Raw genomic sequence first — 22,560 nt, 5'->3', positions numbered from 1 at the left:
CCACAAGCACCACCTGGTGGGAGGCAGTTATCTAGTTATGTAGTTGCATCAAGTCATGGCCAACTTCTGGTGACATTTATGATCAGATTTCTCCAAACATCCTTATCCAGCACTACTTCCCAAAGCTCTGGCAGAGACAGCTTGGTTGTGGCCCTTACCCCATCCATCCAGAACATACATGGGGCATGCCTCTTCCACCTCTTCCCTCAACCATACCCAGCATATTTGATTTCTCTGGACTTTAGTTTTCTGCACGCATGATGTGTCCAACCAAAGTATGACAGTTTCTGCTTTAGCATCAGTGCTTCTAATTAACCTGGTGGTCGAATTTCTTCAATAACTAATTAAATTGACATATGTGGGAAAATACGTTGTTTGTTACTTCCGCCACTGAAGGTGGATGAAGGTTATGATTTCATACCTGTCTGTCTGTTTGTGAACATGTTGTCTCAAAAAGTTATGGAAGGATTCAGACGAAACCTGGTGGACAGGTTGGGTATGAGACGACAAATCGATTCGATTTTGCTGGAAATCCGAATACTAGAATTTTAAAAACGTATTAAGTGATTCTTCACGATGGAGTGATAGGGACAAAAACGATGTATAGCATGATATTTCAAAAAGTTGTGGACGACTTATGACAGAACTAGGTGGATGAGTTGATTAGGTGACAAGAACAAGCCGATTTGATCTTGGTTCAGGTCCGGATCCAGATCCGGCCTATCAGTGGGAACGGGATACAAAACGTAAACTGTTCAGCCTGGCGGAGGTATGCGCTCAACCGAGTGCCGTTCTAGTTCTTCTTGCAGTCCATGGAATTTTTAACTTTTATCCCCAACACTACATTTCAAAACTGTCAGTCTTCTTCCTCCCTTTATTTTTCATTCTGCATGACTCATCTATACATTGCAATTGGAAATACCAGATCATTCACCAGTCTCCTCTTGGTTTGTTTTGTCACATCTTTGTTTTTCCAGATCTTTGTCAATCCTGACATTGCTTTTCTCCCCAAAGCTAACCGTCTATTAATTTCTCCTCCACATTCCTCACTCACTTCAGCTTCCAACCCAGGAAGATGAAACTCTCCACTATTTCCACATTATCGTCTCCCAATCTGAACACATCGATCTTCTCGTTGACCAATATTTTAGTCTTTTTTTTTTTTAAGTTTAAATAAATAAACTGAGCTTTTCACTTTCCTTCTTCACTGTCTGTAGCAGTTTCGTCAAGCCCTTTTTACTTTCTGCCAACAGTTATATCATGCATCAGCATACAATAGAATCTTAGATTGTTTATATGTGAACACACACCTCTACATCAACACTAATATTGTATTATGGAGCAACAGTTTGGCTGAAAATTTTAATGTAAACATTCATTTTTATCCTCGCCAGAGGAGAGGGTGTTGCATTTTAGTCCGTTTGTCTGTCCACACATGGTTCTGTGGTTCTGTTTGGTGTGGTGTGGTGAAAGTGATTTGAAAGTAAAAAAAAGTTCTGTGAAACGAGATTGATATGAAAACATTCATGTTGTCTTTGTTGCTAAATTTATTTGGTTTCTTCAAACAAATCGCGATTTTAGTCCGCGATGTTCTTACCTCATACCAACGCACGTCCGAGTGTATGCGCCCACGCTATTCAAAAAGGCACCCCAACAACAAGAACAACAACGCGGTCCTCTCATGGAGCTGCTCGTCGCAGCTAAAAATAAACAGTTAAAATATCTGCAGCTTGAATTGTTTTCTCGACTTACAGAAGCAATGCTGTGTTTTACTTCTGCACGTACATTTTTCTCACCGTTAGACAAAAGGTTGTGTAGATCTTCTTGCACTTTGATAACAACAAGCACATGACTTGTAGCTTCTGTGACAATGGAATTTAATAACAGCATAAGACTGTACATTAAAATTTTTAGATGATGATATTTTTTAAAAAGCCCCTTGCTTTGCTGATGACGTACAATTTTTGTAAAATTGCTGTTATCTTTGTGGTCGATGCTGCTCCAACAAATCTTTGTCATCATCTTGCACAGGTCTTTCAAATGCAGGTTGCAATAAAGTCAAAATGTGGAAGAAGAGCAGCATGTACACATATCACTATCACTCACATATCTGGTGCACCTATTAAATAATGCACAATAATTAATGCATATCATACATTATGAGCCGGAGGCCTGGTGTTGGCTTAGCAGTTAGGGTGCTGGCTTTGGATCCTAGGATCCTGGGTTAGAATCCCGGTCGATCGCGGAATTAACGCCAGGGGGGTTGACTCAGCCTGTCATCCTTCTGAGGTCGGCAAATTGAGTACCAGTTCACTGGTAATTCCCTGTGTGTCGCAAGAGGCGACTAACAGGGTTGGCGGCAGGAAGGACATCCGGCCGTAAAACATTGCTTCAAAAAGGGGACCACGGTGCCTGATAAAGGCCAACCCCTGCTCTGCAGGGAAAAATGACCTCTGAAGGTGGTTCTTCTTCTTCTTTCTTGTCTGTCCACACATAATGTGCTAATGTAGGCCACAAATGGCATGTGGTAGCCAGTATTACATGTTATTGTCCCCCGTCGCACAGCGTAGCGAAAGGGGGACTATGGCTTTCCCCTCCGTCCGTGTGTCCGTGCGTGCGTGTGTGCGTGCGGGCGTGCGTGTTTGCGTGCGTGCGTAAGCGAAGGACCGCATTCGAATTTGGTGTGTGGGTGCAACCCACGTCAAAATCCAAGATGGCCGCCGCCATGTATGTCTGATGCCATGTATGTCTGAACCTTGTGAGATGAATATCTTGAAAAATAAGCGAAGTTACCTACTTCTAATTGGGTGTGTGGCTGTATCTAGGCATAAGGAAGAACGCTATTGAAAATTGGGTCGCCACGTCAAAATCCAAGATGGCCGCCGCCATGTATGTCTGAACCTTGTGAGATGAATATCTTGAAAAATAAGTGAAGTACCAACTTCTAATTTGGTGTGTGGGTGTATCTAGGCACAAGGAAGAACGCTGTTTAAAATTGGGTCGCCACGTCAAAACCCAAGATGGCCGCCGCCATGTATGTCTGAACCTTGTGAGATGAATATCTTGAAAAATAAGCGAAGTACCAACTTCTAATTTGGTGTGTGGGTGTATCTCGGCATCAGGACGACCGCTTTTGAAAATTGGGTCGCCACGTCAAAATCCAAGATGGCCGCCGCCATGTATGTCTGAACCTTGTGAGATGAATATCTTGAAAAATAAGCGAAGTACCAATGTCTAATTTGGTGTGTGGGTGTACCTCAGCATAAGGAAGAACGCTATTGAAAATTGGGTCGCCACGTCAAAATCCAAGATGGCCACCGCCATGTATGTCTGAACCTTGTGAGTGGAATATCTTGAAAAATAAGTGAAGTACCAACTTCTAATTTGGTGTGTGGGTGTATCTCGGCATAAGGAAGAACGCTATTGAAAATTGGGTCGCCACGTCAAAATCCAAGATGGCCGCCTCCATGTATGTCTGAATCTTGTGAGCGAAATATCATATCATAGCATGTTTTCTGCGTCTTCCACTTTATCAACTCACATCACTTCCCCGACGGGGGACCTAGGCGTAACGCTTGTCTTTTTTTCAACTGACTACGTCTATAAATAAAGTACGTACTATTACCATGTGAGCACGTTTATAAAGTACATACTATTACAATGTGAGTCCATCTATAAACTACGTACTATTACAAAGTGAGCACATCTATAAAGTGCATACTATTACAATGTGAGCACATCTATAAAGTGCATACTATTACAATGTGAGCACATCTATAAACTACGTACTATTACAATGTGAGTACGTCTATAAAGCACGTACTATTACAATGTGAGTACGTCTATAAAGTGCGTACTATGACAATGTGAGTACGTCTATAAAGTGCGTACTATGACAATGTGAGTACGTCTATAAAGTGCATACTATTACAATGTGAGCACGTCTATAAAGTGAGCACGTCTATGAAGTATGTACTATTACAATGTGAGTACGTCTATAAAGTACGTACTATTACAATGTGAGCACGTCTATAAACTACGTGTTATTACAATGTGAGCACGTCTATAAAGTACATACTATTACAATGTGAGCATGTCTATAAAGTGAGCACGTCTATAAAGTATGTACTATTACAATGCGAACACGTCTATAAAGTACGTACTATTACAATGTGAGCACATCGATAAAGTACGTACTATTACAATGTGAGCACGTCTATAACGTATGACATTTTGTAAAAAAAAAAAAAAGAATTTTTTGATTGACAGCAGTGGAGCATTGGGAAGCACAGTCCTTATCTGGGGTGATTAATTTGCTGGGAAAATAAAGCGGGATTTGGACACATGACCTGACCTGAAATTAAGACGGCGTCTGGGGTTGATTAGTAACCCGTTGTGCCACGGAGCTGTCTGTGGCTCGTCAGCTTCAGGGTCATAGGTCTCGGGAAGTGTGTCCGAGAAATTCCCCTCGCGACTGTGCACCCGTCGAACCCATGACAATATTACGGAAGCGTCCTCGTGGACAAAAACAACAACAGGCATTTTAAAGGCCATTTTCCCTGCAAGAGCGGGGGTTAGCCTTGCGGTCCCCATGACAATCTTCTCCATTTTGCCCTATTTTCTGCATCTCTCCTTGTTAACCCCCTTGCCCGCATTTCTTCTTCAACCTTCTTCAGCCAAGTCTTTCTCGGTCTTCCCCATCCTCTACTTCCTTCTACATTCATTTCCATCACTCTTCTCAATCAGTCACTTTCATCCTTCGTCAACACATGACCAAACCATCTCAACCTGTTTCTCTTCACAGCATCCATCACAGGCTCTATTCCCATCATCTTTTGCAATTCATCATTTGTCTTCCTGTCTCTCAACGATACGCCACACATCCACCGAACCATTCACATTTCCACCCTTTCCAGCCTTCGTTGCTGCTCTACGTTCATTACCCATATCTCGCTCCCATAAATCATAACACTTCTCACACATGCAGCATACACCTTTCCCTTCAGCTTCAACGACACTCCCCTCCTCGTCAGCACGCAACTCAGTTCCCGAAACTTCTTCCATGCACATGTCACTCCAGCAACCGTTGCAGAGTCTGATCCACCTTCTCCATTCAGCATGTCTCCTAGGTAACAAAATGTTTTCACACCTTCCAGCTTCACGCCCTCTCCAAGATCCAACTCAACATTTCCTCCATCTGCAGCTCCCTCTGTGCACACCTTACACTTGAATGTAGCTGCCACACTGGTTGATGACTCTCTCAAACCACTACATTTTTGATGAACCCACTCAGCGCACATTGTACATTGAATGGAATTCACTCCGACACCCTTCCTGCACACAGCACAGGGCCACTTCCCAGTTCTTTCCACCTCACCACATGCTTTACCACTTGCCATCACCTTCGTTTTTCCGATATTCACCTTCAGACCTTTTGTCTCCATACATTCCTTCCACTTGTTCATCTTCTCCTTCAGTCCATCCATACTTTCTGCAATCAACACCAGATCATCTGCATACAACAACTCCCACGGTAAACCCTCCTTTACGTTCCGAGCCAGCACCTCCATCACAGCTACAAATAGTAGTGGACTTAGTACCGACCCCTGATGCACTCCCACCTTCACCTCAAACTCACCACTGTTCCCGTCCTTCGTCCTTACAGCTGTGCGCGCTCTTTCGTACATTGCCATCACTACTCTGATCAACGATTCCTCCACTCCTAACTTCCTCAATGCCCATGGCATTACTTCACGTGGAACCCTATTGAATGCTTTCTCCAGATCAAAAAACCCAAGAAACAACTTCTTCCTCTTCTCCATGTACTTCTCCTGCAACTGCCTCACAATAAAAAGCACGTCTGTCATTCCTCTTCCTGGCATTAATCCAAACTGCATTTCATCAATCTTTACTTTCTTCCTTATCCTCCTCTCCAACACCCTTTGCAATACCTTTATTCCATGCTCCAATAACTTTATCGCTCGATACGAGCCACAGTCCAGAGGGTCACCTTTCCCCTTGTATAGAGGGACGAGGGTACTCAGTTCCCAATCCACTGGAATGCGGCCTTCTTAAACCACCAGATTGCAGATCTCTGTCATTCTCTTCACACCCCAACTTCCTGCTGCCTTCAACATATCTCCCACAACTCCCGTCGGCCCTCCCGCTTTTCTACTCTTCATTGCTTTTATCGCTTCCTCTACTTCCTTCTCCGTTATCTTCTCTGCCGGTCATAAAACTGGGTTACTCTCCATGTTGCCATCCCATTCATTCTCTGCATTCAACAGCATTTCCATATATCTCTTCCATCTTCCTTTAATTCCATCTAGGTCCGCAACGATTTGTCCCACTTCATCCTTCAAGCAACTCACCCCCATCACATCACACCTCTCTTTCGCTATCTGCTTTGCAATCCTGAATACCGCTCTCTGACCCTCTTCCAAATCCAAGCGTTCTCCGAACATTTTCCTACATGCCTCCTGCGCCTTTGGGCACCCTTGCCACACTCTTTCTTTGCAGCCTTCTTGGCTGCCTTATAACTTTCATGCTCTGCCTTTTCTGCCCCCATACCCTTCGCCTTCTGCCACTCCTTGAACTTCTTCGTCTTCTCGTCAATCGTCTTTTCAACTTCATCATCCCACCACCATGTTTCCGAGTGCCTCGGTGGTCCTTTTGTCCATCGACATACCTCACCAACGGCTCCCAACAGACTATCTTTCATTGACATCCAACCACTTTCAAGCTCAACCACATCATCCTCTACCCTACTCAGCTTCTCTTTTAATGCCTCCCTCACTGTCACCTCTTTCAACCTCCACACCTTCATTCCCGGTTGGTACTTCACCCGCCGAGCTCTCCTCGCACCTTTCACCCTTATGTCGCAGACAACCAGTGGTGCTGTGAAACAGCCTCCTCCCCCGGGATCACCTTTGTGTCCCGGAGGTGCCCCCTATCTTGCCTACACACCAGCAGGTAGTCAACGGTTTTCGTCGACCCACCTGACGTGTATGTAACAAGCTTATTATCCTCTTTCTGGAACTGAGTATTACAAATCAACAAATCAGCTCCATCAGCAAACTCCAAAATCCTTTCACCTTCTCCATTTCTCACACCATATCCGTAACCCCCATGAACTCCCTCAAAACCGTCCATACTCCTTCCCACATGTCCATTTAGGTCTCCTCCTTCCACAACAACTTCCTCATCTTTCACGTTTTCCATCAGCTTCTCTATCACACACCAGAACTTGTCCTTCTCTTCATCGCTCCGACCAACCTGCGGAGCATATCCCGAGATGACGTTCACCAAGAGCTTTCCAATCATCATTTTCACCATCATCAACCTTTCACTCACTCTAGTCACACTCACCACACTGTCTACAAACTCCTCAGAAAACAGGACACCAACACCATTCACGCCCTCCGGGCACCCTTGCCACACAAACTTGTATTTCTGTCCCTGCCTACCCTTCACCATTCTCACACCACTTCCCTTCCATCTCGTCTCCTGCACACAACATATGTCCACTCTTCTTCTGACCAATACTTCCACCACTTCTCCTGATCTCCCTGTCATTGTCCCTACATTCCATGTCCCAAACCTCAGAAACCGATCTCCACGTCGGGCATCAGCCGTTTCGTCGTCATAAATGGAGTGATCTCCTCGTGGACAGAGTGAATTAAAAGAATATGAAGGTGGGTGGCACAATCCAAGTGACCGACAGTGCTGAAACAAGAACCTTGATTCCAAACGAGGGAAACAAAGTAACAGTATTTGGGGAATCTTGGACCACACATTAAAATGAGCAGAACGGGGAAGGTGGTGACGACAGCCCACAAGAACCATTGGCGTGCTCGTGAAGTTTGTTTTTGAAAACGTTTGCGCATTGACAAATGACAAAAGACAAATGATGAATTCCGAAAGATGATGGGAATAGAGCCTGTGATTGATGCTGTGAAGAGGAACAGGTTGAGATGGTTTGGTCATGTGTTGAGGAAGGATGAAAGTGACTGGTTGAGAAGAGTGATGGAAATGAATGTAGAAGGAAGTAGAGGACGGGGAAGACCGAGAAAGACTTGGCTAAAGATGGTGGAAGAAGAAATGCGGGCAAGGGGGTTAACAAGGGGAGATGCAGAAAATAGGGGAAAATGGAGAAGATCGTCATGGGGCCCGCAAGGCTAACCCCCGCTCTTGCAGGGAAAATGGCCTTAAGATGCCTGTTGTTGTTGTTTGTTGTTTTGTCTCTCTGTGATGCATGTAACCACCCCGTTTGAAACTGACGGCCGATTGTAATACAATACAGGTTAATGGACACATGCTCGATATGTATTGCATGCAGTTTCCCATGCACCCATGGTACTGCCATTGAGGTATTGACGAACAAATGTGTTTGCAAAATCCAACCATTGAAACTTGGTTCATTTTTAGCATCTTACAAATGTATCAGGATTCGAAATGCTAAAATGCACATGAAAGATGGAGTATGATTAGGATAGAAAGCTGCTCTGAGAAAACCCCATGGTTGTGTGTTTTGAGACTTGAGTGATAGTTAATATGCACTTGCTGATGATTTATTTGTTGTTGTTTTTTTCAAACAGTTTGGCTTCTATTGATGCACATAAATGTGATGCCGTAGCTTTCTGCATGGATTATTATTGACTTTCCTTGAGAAAGTGGGGCTAATGTAGCCACAAGAATTAGTGGAGGGGGGGTAATTTGGTACATTTGCAAAAATAGTGGGGTGGATGGTTTTCTTTCTTTTCTTTTGCCAGGAAAAGAAGTTTCATCTTCAGACTCAGATGGACCGTGTAAAGAAGAAGGTTCGTGTTGTTGAAGAGAAAAGCCTTGACCTCATTCAGAAATGGGAGGAGAAATCTCGGGAATTCATCACAAACTTCCTGGAGCTCTTTGGTCCTCGAGGGGTGTTGGTGAGTTTTATCGTTGCGAACAAATCTTTCGATTGCCGTCCCAATTTCACATTTTTTGCAATTCTTCCAAGTTTAGCTTTTTCAAATCAGATTTTCTTCACATATTTGTCTTTAATCCCATCTTCCCTTGGCCTTCTGGTAATTGCGATAAATGTGATGTTTTTTTTTTAAATTATTATTATTATTATTATTATTATTATTATTATTATTTTTGCATTTGCATGGAAACATATGGGAGGCCATTCGGTCCATCTCTTTTCTGTTCTGTATAGGATAGAGGGGGATGGGGTGGCTTATAGCCGTTGTAGGGTTTGCTTCGACAATTAGCACCGCCACTTTTTAAAGGTACCACAGAGTTTCTTAGGCCGCTAGTAGTACTAAACCACCATTTAGGTTTTTGTTTTTCATCCTTTTTCAGCCAGTGTCTGTCCATATAAAAGTGTAGGGATGACATGTTTTTTGACCTTGACGTAATTTTTTAGGTCATAACCTAAGTATAGACATTTTAACATTTTCACTATAACTTGACTGAGGTTTGTCCGATCAGAACAAAATTGCCCTAACTAGATGGCCTAGAGCAAGGTGCATTTACACTGAATTTACATCATAACCCTCCAAGTTAAAGACATTTTTTGTCATCGCTCAGTTTTGCCAATGCGGAATCTCAAAGACCGCTAGGCCTTCCAAGATGTTCTTGCATCATAATAGTGTACCTGTACTGTAGTTGTGCACCTGACATTTGTTTTGTGTCCTTGACCTCCTTTCTTCGGATTGTGACCTCAACAACTAGAACGGCACTCAGTTGACAGCATCATACCTCCGCCTGGTTGGACATATCACTCAATGGTGAAGAATCGCTTTAAAAATTCTACTAGCTGGATCCAGATCCAGATCTTCACTAAAATTGAATCGATTCTTCCTTGTCACACACCCAACCTCTCCAACAAGTTTCCTCCAAATCCATCCATAACTTTTTGAGATATCCTGCTATGTATCGTTTTTGGCCCTATCTCCCAATGGTGAAGAACCAATGACAAAATTAAATAATTCTCATATCCAAATCCATATTCAGATCTGAATCCATGATCCGAATCCAGAGATAAGTCTCACTCCTGCATCCAGGATGTTCCATTCCATTCCCTACAGGCATTTGCAGCTATTATTGGGAGACGCTTTGGCATGAAATCCCGCTTGGAGTTTGCAAAAAAGCACCTAAAGGACACTCAGACTGTGAGAAACAAGATTATGTGGGCTTTCATTCGTCTTTCACTGAGGAGAGGCTTCCGTATGGCCACTCTGCCATAAAGCCCAGATCGGTGGAGTGTTGCAGTGATGGTTGTCCTTCTAGAGGTTTCTCCCATCTCCACACAGGATCTCTGGAGCTCAGCCAGAGTGACCATCGGGTTCTTGGTCACCTCTCTTACCAAGGCCCTTCTCCCCCGATTGCTCAGTTTGGCCGGGCGGCCAGCTCTAGGAAGAGTCCTGGTTGTTCCAAAGTTCTTCCATTTAAGAATTATGGAGGCCACTGTGCTCTTGGGAACCTTCAATGCAGCAGAGATTTTTTTGTGGGCTTCCCCAGATCTGTGCCTCGATGCAATCCTGTCTCTGAGCTCTGCACATAGTTCCTTCGACCTCATGGCTTGGTCTTTGCTCTGATATGCATTGTCAGTTGTGAGACCTTATATAGACAGGTGTGTGCCTTTCAAAATCATGTCCAATCAATTGAATTTACCACAGGTGGACTCCAATCAAGGTGTAGAAACATCTCAAAGATGATCAAGAGAAATGGGAGGCACCTGAGCTAAATTTCAAGTGTCATAGCAAAGGGTCTGAATACTTATGTCAATGTGATATTTCAGTTTTTTTGTTTTTAATAAATTTGCAAAACTTTCTGTAATCCTGTTTTCTCTTTGTCATTATAATAATAATAATAATTCATTTATTTTGTATAGCGCTTTTCATGAAGCCCAAAGGCGCTTTGACAGAGTGCAAAACATAATGCATAACAAAACATGAAAACAACAATTGCAAAAAGACAAGAATCAATAGGGAAATATTTAAAGCAAAAGGAGGGAGAAGGAGAAGTGATAGTCAGGGGTTAAATGCTGTGGGTTGAATGTTGAATGCAGTGCTGAACAGGTGGGTCTTGAGTGATGTTTTGAATGTGGTGAGTGAGGAGGAGTCTCTGATGGTGTGAGGTAGTGAGTTCCAGAGGGTGGGAGCAGCGATGGAGAAGGCCCTGTCCCCCCAGGATCTGAATTTGGTCCGGATGGGGGGGGGGGTCAGGAGGTTGGTAACAGCAGAGCGGAGGTTGCGGGTGGGAGTGTGTCTGGAGAGGAGGTCAGCCAGGTAGGATGGGGCCAGGTTATGGAGGGCTTTGTAGGTCAAGAGGAGGATTTTGTACTGGATTCTCTGGGAGATGAGGAGCCAGTGAAGCTTGTAAAGGACGGGGGTGATGTGGTCACGGGTCCGGGAATGGGTGAGTAGACGGGCAGCGGAGTTCTGAATGTATTGGAGTTTATTGGTGATTGTTGAGGGTGAACCATAGAGGAGGCTATTGCAGTAGTCCAGACGGGAGGTGATGAAGGCGTGGATGAGGGTTTCTGCAGCCGTGGAGGAGAGGGATGAGCGGAGACGGGCGATGTTTTTCAGGTGAAAGAAGGCTGTCTTTGTGATCTGTTTAGTGTATTTGTCGAAGGAGAGGGTTTGGTCAAAGATGACGCCAAGATTCCGGATGAGAGGGGAGGTGGATACTGGGATACCGTCGATGTTGAGGGCAAAGTTATGGGTGGATTTTGAGAGCGTTTTTGGGCCAATGATGATTATTTCAGATTTATCACAGTTAAGTTTGAGGAAGTTGATTTGAAGCCAGGATTTTATTTCAGAGATGCAGTTTGTCAGGATAGAGTGGGTGTCGGTGGAGACGGACTTGGTGGAGATGAAAAGCTGGATGTCATTGGCGAAGCAGTGGAATTGGAGACAATGACGGTGGATTAAGTGACCGAGGGGGGACAGGTAAAGGATGAAGAGTAGGGGGCCAAGAACTGAACCTTGGGGGACACCTTGGGGGAGGGGAGCAGTGGGGGATTTGCAGTTATTGATGGAGATGAACTGGCGTCTGTCAGAGAGGTATGATTTAATCCAAGAGAGGGCAGTGCCGGTAACGTTAAAGGTGGATTCAAGTCGGGTGAGGAGGATGGTGTGATCGATGGTGTCAAAGGCAGCACTGAGGTCGAGGAGGACGAGAATGTTGAGGTTTCCAGCGTCAGAGGAGAGGAGAAGGTCGTTGGTGATTTTGAGGAGAGCAGTTTCAGTACTGTGGTTGGAGCGGAATCCGGATTGGAATGTTTCATACAGGTTATTGGCAGAGAGGTGATGTTTGAGTTGAGCGGCTACAGCGCGTTCCAAAACTTTTGACAGAAAGGGTAGGTTGGAGATGGGTCTGAAGTTATTTAGGGTGTCAGGGTTTAGACCAGGTTTTTTTAGAATGGGGGTAACAGCAGCAATTTTGAGGGATGGTGGGACGATGCCTGTAGACAGGGAGGAGTTTATTGTTGCAATGATAAGTGGAGAGAGAGAGCAGGGAGGGAGGCCTTGACAAAGCTGGAGGGGATGGGGTCAAGAGTGCAGGTGGCAGTTTTCATTCCTATGAGGAGTTCAGAGAGGTCAGTAGGGGAGACCGGGGAGAATTGAGACAGGGGAAGGCAGGATAAGGGGGGGCAGGTGGTTGGAGGGGGAGCGGGTGCGGCGGTGGTCAAGCTGTTGTAGATGTTGTCAATTTTGCATTGGAAGAAAGAAAGGAAGGAGATGCAGTTGTCTACCGTGAATGACTGGGTGGTGGTGTCCAGGGGGCGGAGGAGTTTGTTTATTGTCGAGAAGAGTGCTTTTGGGTTTCCGGAGCCAGAGTGGATAATTTGAGAGTAGTAGGCGGAGCGGGCGTGGGAGAGGGCATCTTTGTAGTGTTGTAGGTGGTCCTTGTAGGCTTGGGAGTGAACTGTGAGACCTGTTTTATTGCGGAGTCTTTCAAGTTGGCGAGCACGAGTTTTCATCAGGCGGAGTTCAGGGGTAAACCAGGGAGCAGAATGGGTGAAAGAAACTGTTTTGGTTTTTACAGGCGCAAGCTGGTCAAGGCAGGAGGAGAGAGTGTGGTTGTAGTAGTCAGTGAGGTCGGAAGGGGTGTGGAGGTCAATGAAGGGAGAAGTGGACATTTTTTCAGAGAGGGTGGATGAGAATGAGGTAGGTGAAAGAGCGTTTCAGCTTACGGAAGTTGATAGTGAGATAATGTCTTGGTGTTGGGGTGGGGATGTTGATGGTCATAGTGATGGCAAAGTGGTCAGAGAGGGTGAGGTCGGAGCCAGAGAGATGGTGCAAAATTAATCCAGTGGAGCAGACAAGGTCCAAAATGTGACCACGGATATGCGTAGGAAAGTTGACATGTTAAGTGAGGTTAAAGCAGGTGAGTAAATCAGTGAAGTCAGTGGTTATTGTGGAGTCAGTGGAGTTCATGTGGATATTGAAATCACCAAGGAGGAGGATTGAGGGGGAGAGGGAACATAGCTGGGTCAGAAATGGGGTATTGAGTGTGGATTGATGAGGGAAAAAATGAATTTAAACGATTTCAGCATAAGGCCGCAACGTAACAAAATGTGAAAAAAGTGAAGGGGTCTGAATACTTTCTGAATGCACTGTATACCAACATGTATTGTGAAATAACTATTCTAATCTATCCCCATTACACCTCCCAGACTAGATCCGCAACAGTAGATTCAAGGGTGGGGTCTAAGCGTGTGATGGTTTTGTTTGAGGGAACGCTACAGGCAATCAATTCCGGTAGCAGTCCAATCTGTCATCTTGCTGTGATACACTTTCCACAGAAGCACATGATCCAAGAGGGAAAAGGACGAATGCTGCAGGCGATCAATTCTGGTTCCAGTCCACCCAGAGATCGTTCACCCTCACCCTCTTCTGCTTTCCGCTGGCCTTTTTCCCGCACTTCTCCTTCTCCCTCACCACCCCCGTCACCCAAAGACATTTACACAAGGAGCCTCGACCTGTCCTCCGATGCCATGTCATCTAGTCCCGCTGAAGACTAGATGGAATTTTGGCTCCGTTTGATGAAAATGAGAAGCATGGGAGAGGCACTACAACTTTTACTTCTATTTTCCTTCAATGTTAATTGTATTGCTTTCATTTTTAGCTTTTCTTTTCTAATTTGTCTTTTTTGTTTTAAATGACTGGATTCACTATTGTCTGCTTATGTGAACAATCAGGTTTAAAGAAAAAAAAAAGTCATATTACAAAGATTATCCAACTTGTTTCCTAATATCTTACACTTTCTCAAACTCTCAACTTTGGAATAAAACTGCTAAAGGAATGGTTAAAAAAAAACAAAGAAAAAAACATTCGTTTCACTGTTTCAAAGGAAAAAAAGAAATGTTCAGCATTGGTGACTTTACACTTGAAAGGTTGTTCTGCCATTAGTGGGGGAGAAAGGGGGGAGGGGTTCAAAAATACGTACTGTCGGATTTATTTTAAGAAAAATAAACAAATAATGCACTGAGCAAATTGTTTTGTGTTGATTCAGCATAATTTATGTTTTCACTCTAATGAGACATCTAACCAGGAAATAGCATTTATAAGGGACATGGTTCAGTGCGACGCACACTAGCGGGGCCCTTCTGTTGTTCAAAAAGGGATAAAATCATGGCAATGAAAGTGCAGCATTAGGCTTGTGAATGTAATTATTAAATTCCCAGGTCTTCTCCATACCTCCATCAGGTGCAATGAAGGGAATGCAGGGCGAGTTGCTAATGATCACCGTCAGGTGCTCATTATCTAGATATTTGGTATTTTTATGCCACCATACATCTGCTCTCATTACCCTGCGCTCGTGAAGCGAAAAGCAGGGTTAAGCATTCAGTTGCGTACGTGTGCCGTGTGTGCATTTTTAAAATTCATTTTCTCGGCAACCGTTGGTCCGATTGACACGAAATTTTACCATAGAAGCGCCTCCACCTGTAGAATTTTTATTTATTTATGATTATGATGTCATAAGTCATGTAGTATGGACGCCATCTTGGAAAAAAGTTACACCTCTGTATCTCCCAAACCACTTAATGGAAAAAATTGAAACATGGCTCATTGTCAAGTACTCACCATGGGGAATAAGATAGATTGATGATGTCATCGGTGCTTTAATAATGACGTCATAATTCGACAAGTACAACGCTTGATCTGATCAGTATGAATAAAACAAAAATTCCTCCATCTGTTTGACCGATGGACACGAAATTTTCAGAATATGTGGTGCTCCTCCTGTAGAATTTTTAATGATAATTATAATGCCATAGGTCACGTGGTACAGACGCCATCTTGGAAAAAATCGAAAAATGTTGCACCTCTATATCTCAAAACAGCTCCATGGAAAAAATTGAAACATGGCTCATTGTAAAGAACTCCATATGGGGAATAGGTGTTAACGATGTCATTGGTGCCATAATTATGACGCCATAATTCCACAGGGACAACGCTTAGTCTGATCAGTTTGAAATGTATTGGGCATGATCTATGCAACAATTATATTAGAGAATATAAATTTATGATGTCATCGCTCACGTGGTCTGGCAGCCATATTGGATCAAAGATTTTTTTTAAAGTTCAAAAACAAGAGTTGGCTCACAACAAGTTGAATGCACAGGGTAAGTATTCTATTAATACCATCTAGTTTCATAGGAAATGCTTTTATTTATAGCTTCTTGAGTTTTTATTCGATGTAAGCAAATTAAATCCATTTTACCTCACACATGGTGATGGCCTTAAAATGCCTGTTATTTGTTGTTTTACCTCACACAGCATACAATCGTAAACAACAACTTCCTCCCTTTCTGGAAGTTGATCGATGCATTCATTTTGTGTGCGGCCTGTGGCTGCTGGTTTGTATCATTGCTGGGGGCATGGTTGTGCTGCTGATACTCCTTGCTGGTTAGGGTAGGAATTTAGAATTTTTTCACGGTGCTGGCAAATACTCGCCCACTCTTTGTGAAGGACACCGTGGGATCTTTAACGTCCACCGAGTAATACTGGCAGACAGGACACCCAATTTAATGTCTATCCAAGGAATGGCACACTGCCATTATGACGTCATAATTAGCAGGACAACCTACGAAACGCCAGAATGACAGTTTATAACTGGGTTGGGATTCAGTATTTATTGATATTTTTATACAGAGCCAAGTGTAACCATGACTCCTACATATTGTAATTTTATGGAGTAAAAGTTGCTTACTGGCATGATCACACACCGTCGTACCACAGAAGTCGTGTATAATTACCATTATTAGCAGGTTAAAGAAACCAGAAAGAAAGTTTATATTTTGGGGCGCGGAAGACATTTTGAAGAAAAGTGCAGGTGGTGAAAGTTGCATTCATCTGTCTTGTAGCATCACCCGAGCGGTGATTTGTAATTACTATAATGTGGGAAGTAGTTACTTGAAAACTTGTAGTGGTCTCTGCATGAATACAATTACCATCCAGGAGCCTCACTTTACCAAAGATGGTGAAACTGGGGTTGCGGGTTCATAGCGCAGAGCGATTTTCTTTTTCTTTCATACTGTTTTCAAAGGAATTCAAAGTTCTTTAAAATATGTGCCATGGCCACATTTCACACACACACACACACACACATATATATCACACACATATATACGTATATATCTGCCTTTGATGAAAAGATATGCAAGGCAAAGGAGAGAAAAAACAAACCCAAGGAGCACAGTGAAATCGGTCAATATTCTCGTTTTGGACACAGTTTGTATTGATAGTTGTAATTTTGAATATATCTACTTGAGAACTTTGTTCTTTAGCCTGTTGTGGTGATTTTATGCCAGTTTCAGGTGACTTCTGAATGTTTTAATGTCTGGGAATACAGAAAAACCATGGCCATCCAAACATGCAGGGTAGGTACTACCGTACTCTTTATTGCTGCGATATGAAAGAAAAAAAAATTCGCCAAAACCACACCAACAGAATAATTTGTAATTGTGCTGCAACAAGTCTACACATGCAAAAATATGCGGTTTTGGGAAAATAAAAAACATTCCATCAAAGCGAAATTATTTTCCTAACACTGATCAAATAGCAATTTGAGTATAGTGAGTATAGTGAGTATAGTGAGTGCAATGCTATTTGTTGACCTGTTTTTTGGGGTTTTTTTGCACATCAGAGCAAACCATGTGATTAGTTTATGCCAAGAGCTTTGTAGTTCTGTCTAGTCGTGTCTGACTTCTGGTGACATTCGTGATCCGCTTTCTCCAAACATACCGATCCTGCACTGCTTTCCGATTCCCTGGCAGACAGCTTTGTCGCATCCTTTACTCCATGCATCCAGCATATACAAGGCCTGCCTCTTCCTCTTCTTACTTCACCCATTCCGAGCATGGTCGACTTGTCCAGACTTATTTTCTGCATGCAGGATGTGTCCAAAGTACCAAGAGAGATGAACATTTCCAAACAGAGGAGCATTTGTAAAGGAGATTTGGTAGTTGAATCCATGTGCAAAGACAACCACATTCTCAACAATTTCATCAACAGCTTGTGCATTAAAAAATTATTTCCCATTTTGAAAATGATCATTGTACGAATTCTGGTTTAATGAGCTAAAACAAAACCCGAGCTGCATTGATGCAAATGAACCTGTTGCATTATTAATAAAGTAAGCGCTAATATTAACAAGGTCAGGGTTCTGATTCCGTGGGAACTTCTCCAACACCATCCTCTGAAATGAATCAGTCGTGGATCTGCCCCGCTTATTCAAGGCCTTGATGAACTCGTCAACGGGGATCCCGCTTTTTGGGCCGACTATCTCTTGCAGGATGTTCTTCACAACTTTTGTTGGCTGTGGAAATAAAGAGTTAGGTCCACATTATTTCTAGTCTTCAATAAGTTATTGATGCACTTCCACTGCATGCAACAGGTGCCCTTTCGACGAGAGCGGCCGGTTGTTATTGCTCTACAGCTACGTGCATGATCCGGTAACTGCATGTCTCATGACATGTGAAACTACAAGGTGAGTAAATAGAATGTTTATTTAAAGCTGGTGCGTGCCTGGCCAATATATGTGACGTCAAAAGTAAAAATCTACCACCCTCCTTCACCATGAGATCAACCTTTGTACGGCACTAGGCATGTAATAGGTCACCTGGCAATCTTTTCATTGGCGAACAAAGATTCATCGAGACCTCGCAAAGTGCGGAGTAAAAACTGATTTTGTTTGATTCATTACAAATGCTCAGGGAGCTGCGACTTTACACCAAGTACAGGGAGCTGCGACTTTACACCAAGTACAGGGAGCTGCGACTTTACACCAAGTACAGTTTGATGTAATTGAAGCTCCTTGTTTGTGAAAACATAAACCCATTTCCCCCCATGCATTCCCTCCCCCGATCAAAATGTATGAGCTCCAAGCAACTGTATAATGCTAACTAGCACTACTACTACTACGACCCCAATGAACTCCACCTTCTTGTGGAGCGGCCACAGCTCAGAGAGAGTGCAATCTTGGGCTAAGCCATTCCCAAACTGGCTGGTCAGGCCTGCTATTCGACTGCAGTCTGCAGGTGATTTGGAATTTGTTCCAAGGTGGCAGTGATAGCTCACCGAGTCTTCGTGAAAGACCATAGGATAATTGACGTATAACTAATGCTGGCAGACAGGACGCCCAACTCAATGTCCATCCGAGTGATGAAGAAACCCTATCGTCGAAGCACCGATCAGACACTTGACTGAGCATCGAAGTCAAGTTAGAAAGAATGATCGTTTTAAGGCCATTTTCCCCGCTAGAGCGGGGGTTAACCTTGCGGGCCCCATGACGATCATGGTTCCCTGTTTTGAGGCAATGTTTTTATGGCCGGATGCCCTTCCTGACGCCAACCCTTGGTCACGCTCTTACGATGCGCAGGGATACGGTGTACCTATTCTAAATTGGGGTACACACCGGGATCATTCATCCCAGCAAGCTGGTACTCAATTTGCCGACCTCAGAAGGATGACAGGCTGAGTCAACCCCCCTGGCGTTAATTCAGCGATCGACCGGGATTCAAACCCAGGATCCTAGGATCCCAAGCCGGCACCCTAACCGCTAAGCCAACACCAGGCCTAAGTCAAGTTAGAAAGCTCAAAGGTAATTGCGCTACCTCTCCACTATCCTGTTGGACCATATAATGTTGGATAACAAAACCTCATAAGGGAGGGGGTGGGGGGGATAGGGTAATTGATAGGTGTTGAGTTGTGGTGGGAAGGGTGGTTGGGGACTTGGAGTGAGGAGGGGGCTTGAAGCCTTAGGGTGGTGAGAGGGAGGTTGAGGACTTGTGCCTTGTGAGCCTTGAAGAGTTGAGGACTTGAAGTCACATTTTACATTACGTGCATGTTCCGCAGGTCTATGCTGTTAATATTTAAGCAGGTTCGGTGTGCGGCGGTACGATTTTTCTCTTAACCGCCAAATGCTTCCCAGACAAACTCCGAGTACAACCAACAATTTTCAAATCATTCCGTACAGTGGTTCAGGAGTGAACGCAGGTCCAAAAAACAACCGCAAGCACCCACACCTCATGGGTATAAGCCCACCCAATTGTGGTTACAGACTGGTTCTTTGTTTGTATATGTAATATGTAGATGGTCTTCTCTTTACTCTTCACCTCCAACTCACGTCATCACCAACTAACTAAATAACTAAAACTGCAACTTTCACACTCAAGGGTAAAATCAGTGATGGTTTACACGTTACAGTGTGGTTTTCCTTCGACAAAAAATGTGACATCTCTCACCTTTGACAGGAGGCTGAGGAGCCATTGGCCATTTCTACCAGACAACGAGGGCTTCAGGTTGTGCGGCATGTTTTGTGTGAGCCAGTTGCTCACGTCAGCTGGAGACCACATCTCCAAGTCTGGGGAACAAGAATAGAACATGAGAAACTGCCAAGACTAATTATTATATGAAGGGGGTTTTAAAATTAAAGACTAGTTATATTAAAGGGTATTACGCTTGCACCTCACGACATGTCAGTGGCCTATCTGCCTTCTACCACCTCCTTTTTGGTCTTGCATCCTCTGCGCTTTTCGTGCCCCTCTCCGCCACAGGTTTCGGCAGGGTGCACGTGATCTATCAGGAACCCCCTTTGGGTGAACCTCCCAAAATCAAGACTCACTGCTCACCTCCACTCATTCGTAAGTCTTTTTTTCCCCAGCTATGGAACAAACTTCCTCAACCCCTTCAATCTCAATAATCCCTCCAGGGCTTCAACACTGAGGTCTTGGAGGTCAATCAGTCAATGGATTATAGTCCGTGGGCTGAGTAGGGTTTACATGCACCCCCCCCCACAACTTAACTTCCCGGGTATGTCCATGTACCCCCCACCCTAGGGGTTAGGAAAAACCATGTTAACAGAAAAAAAACTCATTCCCAAGGTACCTCCCACGCATATTTTGATGTTACCCCCCCTGTGTCAGTGATTTCCGAAAATTAGGGGTAGGCGAAATTCAAATGACCATAACTTTTTACCTCGTCATCCTATGGTTGCATATGACCCCTCAAAATGTTTGTCCTGGGACACTCTTTACAATGATATGTGTTATATGCAAATGAGGTCACTAATGAGGTCACCAGAGGTCAAACTATGAGGGAATGAGTTTTTTTTCTGTTAACATGGTTTTTCCTAACCCCTAGGGTGGGGGGTACATGGACATACCCGGGAAGTTAAGTTGTGGGGGGGGTGCATGTAAACCCTACTCAGCCCACGGACTATTACTACCTTTCCAATGGTACCATTTGTATTATTCTATTAAAGCAGAAACTCTTTGGAACAAAGCGTTACGGACAGAGAAACTCTTTTTATATAAAGATAATTCCAGAATATATTTAATTTTACAAAAGTAGGATATTCTTTTTGTGGCAAAAAAACTGTGGATATTGAGAATGCAAGCCAGTGCTTGTTTTTGAATTTTTACCAAATCCTGATACAAAAATACTACGGTTTTGTTGCGAGCAAAATAAAGATGTGTTACCTGAAGAGTTTTGCTTTCATCTGAAAAAGAGTATTTCAACATTAACATCACAAACTGAAAATATATATATAGCATTTTATAGATTTGTTTAACATTAGAGCAATATCAAATCACTGTTTGTCCAAAAAAGGTTTTGATACTGCACCCAGACATGTACTTATGCAAAGTATTCTCAGTACAACAAACATGGACAACAACAAACTTTGGATATCAAACTTTCTCCATAGCAGACAAGCACATGTTACATACAAAAATGCCTGTTCCTCATACAAAACCTTCTCAAGCGACATCCTCCAGGCAGCCATTCCTTCTCCAGCAGTTAACCTTTTCCTCAACAACATTCCAGACCCCTCCTCCCCCCATGTGACAATCCTTACCTATGCAGATGACCTTTGTCTAGCAGCACAAAACCACAACACACTTAAACCATAAACAACACAATTTAAACACCGTTTCACACTGCAAAATCAGCCCCAACAGACCCAACCCCTCCATAAAGTATGTTTATGCATTATTGGGCGCTTTTCACATCATCAATATCACAACAAATCTCTAAAACGTCTTAAAATAAATATGTGGCAAATAGAAGAAAAACAAACAAACAAAAAAAAACTTTAGAGGCCATTTTTCCCCGCAAGCGGGGGTTGGCCTTTTTCGGGGACCGTGGTAGTTGTTGTTTTTTTGGTCCCCTTTTTGAAGCAATGTTTTACGGCCGGATGCCCTTCCTGACGCCAACCCTTTTTGTCGCCTTTTTACGACAAACAGGGAATTACCAGTGAACTGGTACTCAATTAGCCGACCTCGGAAGGATGACAGGCTGAGTCAACCCCCCTGGCGTTAATTCAGCGATCGACCGAGATTCGAACCCAGGATCCTAGGATCCTAAGCCGGCACCCTAGCCGCTCGCCCAACACCAGGCTAAATAGAAGAAAGATACACAAAAAAATACAAAAGGTACTGTAACAGTAACCAGGTATTCGAGTACAAATACCTGTACAAGCAGTGATTAAAAAGAGAAAACACCCAAGGATAACAGTGACAAAGAAAGGCCTTTTTGTTCCATACCTTTAGCCTCCTTGAAAACTTTGATCTGAGGATGAAAAAAAAAAGGAGAAGAACAAAAAAATTTCATTTAGTTCTGAAAAACTTTAGAAAAGTTATCACTTGAATTTTATTTAATTAAATAAAAATGCAAGAGTGCTTAAATATGATATTTACAATCGGGTATGATGCTAATTAGAGCATTCAGTAATTCCATTATTCAGAGTAAAAGCACAAATGACATTTCAAAGACTGTATAAGAGAAAGGAGTTGGTTAAACTACACGTCTCTGTTTGACTTCTTGAAGAACAAGTTGCGTGATGGTAGGTGTAGAGCACTTAAAGAACATGGTGATCTCGAAACCCAAACATTTCATACTATGGCATACTCAAAGACAACTAAAAACAGTCACCATTAGCACTCGCACGTCGATGCATTTCAACACCATCAAATGATGAAAATCTAAACCTTCGACTCGTTTCAGGGTTTGCAAAACTTACTGAGGCAATTCGTGCCAGGATGGAAATGAGGAAGGA

General features: G+C 43.4%; 1 protein-coding gene and 1 long non-coding RNA gene across 4 annotated transcripts in view; one reads left to right on the top strand and one right to left on the bottom strand.

Annotated features, from left to right (window-relative positions):
• LOC137429876 (choline-phosphate cytidylyltransferase A) overlaps positions 1 to 14,270 on the top strand; it is a 45,362-nt gene extending 31,092 nt beyond the window's left edge. For all 3 annotated transcript variants that reach the window (XM_068120220.2, XM_078778620.1, XM_068120229.2), the window contains exons 7-8: positions 8,772 to 8,927; positions 13,802 to 14,270. In XM_068120220.2, coding sequence (XP_067976321.2) covers positions 8,772 to 8,927; positions 13,802 to 14,020 — 375 coding nt within the window. In that variant the 3' untranslated portion in view covers positions 14,021 to 14,270. The remainder of the gene's footprint in view (positions 1 to 8,771; positions 8,928 to 13,801) is intronic.
• A 5,497-nt stretch (positions 14,271 to 19,767) lies between these two features.
• LOC137411430 (uncharacterized) lies at positions 19,768 to 22,065 on the bottom strand. The gene is made up of 3 exons (XR_010981327.1): positions 22,049 to 22,065; positions 20,984 to 21,003; positions 19,768 to 19,866 (listed from the first exon to the last, which is right to left on the bottom strand). It is a non-coding gene; the product is annotated as an uncharacterized LOC137411430 (long non-coding RNA).
• Positions 22,066 to 22,560: the final 495 nt, after the last annotated feature.

This window comes from Myxine glutinosa, chromosome 1, assembly GCF_964187855.1.
Source record: "Myxine glutinosa chromosome 1, kmMyxGlut1.1, whole genome shotgun sequence".
NCBI classification, from domain to species: Eukaryota; Metazoa; Chordata; class Myxini; order Myxiniformes; family Myxinidae; genus Myxine; species Myxine glutinosa.
This window is presented reverse-complemented; position numbering and strand designations above follow the sequence as displayed.